The following is a 5597-nucleotide window of genomic DNA, read 5'->3' as shown; positions in this document are numbered from 1 at the left end:
TCACTGTTTTATTTTTAAATTAAACTTCTTGTTGTTTTTATTTCAAACTCCATGTAGTTTTGTTATTAGGGCTGCGATTTTCTCTCTTAGTCTATAAAAAGAGAAAATCGCCTAAGTCATATTCAGTGAAGAATTTTGATCAAACTTTTAACGTGTTCTTCTCTCTTTGATTTCTGAGAACTAAAAACTCTGAAATTCGAATCTCTTAAAAACTAATCTGTTTACAAGAGATTCTACTATCTCTCCATTCCATCGATTCAACCATCATACTACCATCACCATTCCATCGGTTCTACCTCTTCCACCATACCATCGACTCGAGCAACCAGACCATCATCGTCATCCACTAGATCCGTTCTCCACCATCGCCACTCATCGTCGCGTTCATCACACCACCATCATAAGTCCATCGAATCCTCTCTAGCCTTTATTCTTCAGAGTTGATCACCTAGGATCGTATCACATAGGAAACGGAGGAGATACTAATCCGTGGACTGAGAGCCCTGGTTAGGAGAAAAACCAGCAAAGCCAATAATCGCAATGTAACATGTAAGCCCCCAAACTCAATTATGGCTACCCTTGTGTAATAAAGTAAATGACTTCATTAGGGAAGGATGCAGGGAATGGAATATGGAATTAGTTAGAGAGATATGTCCTGCCAATGTGGTTGAATTATTTGGGATGAATAGGCCTTGTGGAGTTAATACCTGTGATTCTTTATGCTGGGATTATGCAAGAAAGGGTCAATACTTTGTGAGATCCGGATACTGGGTAATGACACAGGTTTTAGCAAATGAGAATTTAGAGGTGGAAATGAATCAACCGAACATTGATGCCCTATTTCAGATGACATGGAATCTGAACACGTACCCAAAAGTCAAAAAATTCTTATGGAGGTGTCTCAGCAATTGCCTGCCAACGGCTAGTGCTCTTTTTGGACGTCATTTGGCTAGAGACTCGAGCTGCCCGAGTTTTCCGGACCAGCCTTAAACAGTGAACCACATTCTCTTCCAATGCCCCTATGCGAGGCTAATATGGGCCATATCTGGTGTCTCGACCCCGTGTGGTGGTGAGATGTCATCCTCCTTCTTTACTAACTTTCATTATGTGATTGCATGTCATGAGAAAGCAAAGGCTATTGATGATCCTTGTGCTTGGATTCCGTGGATTTTATGGAGAATATGGAAAAACAGTAATTCTGTGGTCTTTAAGGGTCTAGATTTTGATGCGCAAATAACCATTAGTAAAGCAAAGGAGGATGCAATGGAATGGGATGAAAGAAATAGGATAGCTAATGTTTCCTTGCAGAGGAACACGGATAATGAAGAGAGAAAGAGTTGGAAACCACCACCGGTTGAGTGGCTTAAATGTAATACAAATGCGTCTTGGTTGTTGGTGGAAGAGAGATGTGGTATTGGTTGGATTCTCAGGGATGAATTTGGAAACTTTAAGTGGATGGGTGCATGGACAATACCGAAAGTAAAGTCAGCTTTAGAAGCGGAAGCTGAGGCTCTTTGTTGGGCTCTAAGGATGATGGTTAGTCTTGGATACCAGAAATTGATTTTAGAGACTGACTCTTTAAACTTGGCAAAGTCTGTGAATCAAGAAACAACTTTCTCTCAACTGGCCCCAATCATCCAAGACATTAGGTCCATGCTTACCCAAATACCAGAGGTGAAAGTTGTGTTCTATCATAGAGAGGGTAATGAAGCGGCCAACAGAATAGCGAAGAAATCAATCTCTAGTAGTATAAGACCATGTTTATTAAAGAGACCCATGAAAGTTTCTTAAAGATTATTAAAGTAATATTATTAAGTTAAGAGACTCATTAAAAAATTTTGGTTTATTTAGAGGTACATTGGAGAAACATATAAAAGAAGTTTCTTATTTGAAAATAACAATGTTACAACATACCAATATGTTCCTTCTCTTTAACTAATAGACTCACAGTTTCATTCAGATTATTCAGCTCATACCAGCTAAAGAAGCCCAAATGTTCTCCTCCATCTCTGTCTCTTGAGGCGTAAAGAACGACTCAGACAAATCTGACTGTTCTGAACTATTTACGTCAACTATCCTCACAACCTCGTAAAGCTGGTCAGCACTAGCAAATTCAACATGCTGAAAGACAAACAATATACACAATTTAAATTCATAGCATGATACACAAAGAAATTAGAGCAACTACAATGAGCAGAAGTTGATCCTCACTTTCCTGCAAAATAACCCAATAAAACGCATGGTTAATGACAATTAATCAAACATAGGACATCAAAAGCTGCTTGACGGGAATCCTCTTTTTACATAGCAAACCTAACATCAACAACTTCGCCAGCCTCTTGGAAGAAATTTTCACTGCAAATGGAGGATATAAAGTGACATAGCAAACCTAACATCTGATCTTTCAATTTGGAATGAGAGATTGGCAACAAAAAGTGTCTTTGATCCTCCTGTAGCAGGAGTGAATTTGGTAGTTTCAGGACGCTGAGCTACCATCTTCAGTTCCATAGTTTTTAACTTTCCATCATATTCATCTACCAACTGTTTCAGCTCCACAACTTCACCTTCCAATACACTTGCTTTCTGTAAATTATCTTTCTCGAGTTTAGCAATCCTTTTGTCTTTCTCACTCACATCTCTCTCCAAATCATCAACAATTGAAGCCTTATCTGCAACCTCTAACCGCAAATTACTGATTTTTGATTCCAACTGAGAAACCTCAATAGTTATCTCATAATCCCGTTGATCCATCTGCTCCCCTAGCTTAATTACTGATTATTGATTCTGTCACGCTTGTTAATTGCCTCGTGAGCAAAAGCCTTCAATCTATTGAACGACACTTGAAGCTCTGATTTCGTTTCTCGCGTATTAACCTATTTCTATTTATTTTTTGGGCCTAAAATTGTTAAGAGACTCATTAAAAGTTACCGATAAACATGCTCTAAGTATTCTTAAGTTGTATTCTGTTGCCCCAAATTGGATTATGTTTCAAGTTGCGGTGGATAAACCGTTGTAAAAACCTTTTTGGTTTTTGAGCCAAAAAATAAATGAAAGAGCTCTATTTGTCAACTTTAAGTTTTTTAGGGTTACTTTGATAAGTTCTTTATATATTATAGGCGAAGTAAATTTTTAGTTATAAGCTCTCTCCTCCAATTTTAGAGTGTCTAATTATTTTTTTGTCTTTAACTAAAAAACTTCAATACCCTTTTAATTAATATAAATTAAGTTTTTGGTATAAATTAAGTTTACCAAATAATCACATATTATCAATTACTTGGTATCGGTATCGGTTGTATAATACCGATTTTACAATTTTATAAACCCGTCTTTGTTTTTTTTTTCTGAAGTCAGTCTCCTTTTTGTTAGAAAAAAAAAATTACTCAAAACCCTACTTATTTGAAGATTATAAATAAGTCTTCGTTTATTTTCGTAGTTAGGTCATTCAGAGTCTACTTTTTCTTTGCCGTCTACAGTTCTTACAATTTTCGAATTGGTGAGGTTTTCTTAGTTAGTTGTTTTCGTTGATCGTATCTGCTTCTGATTTTATTCGTTACGAGATCGACTCATTTGGCTTCCTGCTTTAATTGTTGTTATTATTGTTGTCTTAGTTGTTGTTTTAGTTCACTCGGTGAGGATGGATCAAATATATTTTATGAAGAACCAGTTATAATATTTCAGGACATGCATGGTAAGGGATATAAGTTAATTAATAATGGCACGTTTCAAAAAAAAAGGATACAAAAATTGAATCCAGTAATGAATAATAATACTATGTTTCTCTTTTTGTTATGTTAGTAAATCTTCATCACATTTTGTAAAAATCGGTGGTGAATTCTAACACAAGTAAGCTATGGTACTACAAGAACAGACTCGATATTAACAGGTTTGATTTATGATCATGCTTATGTTTCAGATAATAATTTCTATTTTTTTGTGAAATTAAAAATTCAACCTGAAATATTGTTATTTGGTGTGCTTATACGTGATATTTCTTTTGGTCATTCCAAGTCGAGAATGATGGATCCTTACTTGGTGAACTTTTAAGCATAATTGTGGAATTTCCGTTTGTCATCAAGAATAATGAAACCAAGTTGGACACAGTCGATAGCTTGGTCCGAATATTAAATAGTGAAGTTGGTTTTGTGTGCAGTCACAATAAAAAACGTTTAAGCAGTTGAAGAAATGAAGGAGAGAGGACAATTATATCCTGAAAAACTTGACGCTTCTCTCTTTTTCTTGATGTTGGGGAGGTAACACATTGCTTGTACATAGATTCTGAAAGAATTATCGGGAATACTTTGGGCTTGTGCACCCTACAGGTAGGCCTGGTTAATATAAGAAATATCTAGCAGGAACAATATATACGAAGACGAAGGCGGTGGGCTAGAGGTGTACGGCAGTTTATAACTTCTCTTCTTCAAAGGCTTGAACAAGCAAGCAAAGGTTTTTTTTTTGTATGACCGATCAGATTGGTGATGTGGATTACTTTCCAGATATTCTATGAAATTATTGGAATCAGATTATTTTTTCCTATGGTGAAGATTTACATTTGTAAGAAGGTCTCTAAAAAATTGGTGGTTTTCATCATCTCAAATTGATGATGAGGGCATAGAACCACAAGCTCTACCTATACCAGTCTTGAGACAAGGACCAAGAACAAGATCCGGAACTAGAATCTTGAGAGAGGAGTTTAATTAAGCTATTGAAGCCTTATTTAGTATCCACGAGCAAGAAGACTCTTTGTAAGCTTTAAGGTCACGGTCCAAGAAAGAAACCTGGAGGAGCCTAATAAAGAAGAAGCTTATCTTATACAAGACGGCCCAACAACTGAATTTTCACTTCTCTGACCCAACAAAGAAGTATCCTTGTTCAGCATCAGCATCACGCCAACTTAAGATCATCTCAGCCGTCCAACCCACCAAGGTAAGAAAATGAATACGTTTATTTGCTTGCCTAATATTGTTTTTCTGTCTTTGGTTTGTTTTACAGGTTCTATTCATAGTTTTAAGCTTTAAAGTATTTCTTAATATCTTTTAGTTATTGCATGAGTCTGTACTTGTTTCTTAAAGTCCCAGAAGTTGTGTCCTTTTTATGTAATTTGCTTCAAGTCCCCAAGAAGGGCAAAGCTGCATTGGACTCTCTTATAAAGTCCCTTATAAGCAGCCGTGTAATTTTACCCTACTATGAATAAAATAACACAGTTCTTCAAGTTTTTGTCTTGTCTTTGAATTCTCTAAATTCGCTTAAGAGTTGGTATTTGATCCTCTTCTTGAGAGTTGGTGTTTGATCCATCTCTCGCCGGTCTTATCAAAGTTCAGTCCATAGAGCTTTGTGGCGACCCTCGTTCCACCGTGTGCATCATCATCGTTTTATCCCTTGACTCCATCAGAGAGAGTTACACAACCAACTGATCGAGTTCCATCCCCTTTTTCATATCAAATCCATTCCTCATTCTTGTTGAGAGAGTTACACAACCAGCAACAAGGATCCATCCCCAACAATAGGTCCGTGCCTATATCATCTGGTACCAGAGCCAAAAGGTTCCGAAACCAGGTTTTATCTTTTCATACCTTTCGGTTAAACTTCTTTTGCATCTT

General features: G+C 36.7%; 1 protein-coding gene across 1 annotated transcript; it reads left to right on the top strand.

Annotated features, from left to right (window-relative positions):
* The first annotated feature begins 1074 nt into the window (after window positions 1-1074).
* Window positions 1075-1791, top strand: LOC112088855. Its single transcript, XM_024159173.1, has one exon. It carries the CDS (start codon window positions 1075-1077, stop codon window positions 1789-1791), a length of 717 nt encoding a protein of 238 aa, XP_024014941.1.
* The last annotated feature ends 3806 nt before the right edge of the window (window positions 1792-5597 follow it).

This window comes from Eutrema salsugineum, unplaced genomic scaffold (assembly GCF_000478725.1).
Source record: "Eutrema salsugineum unplaced genomic scaffold, Eutsalg1_0 scaffold_8, whole genome shotgun sequence".
Classification (NCBI taxonomy): Eukaryota; Viridiplantae; Streptophyta; class Magnoliopsida; order Brassicales; family Brassicaceae; genus Eutrema; species Eutrema salsugineum.
This window is presented reverse-complemented; position numbering and strand designations above follow the sequence as displayed.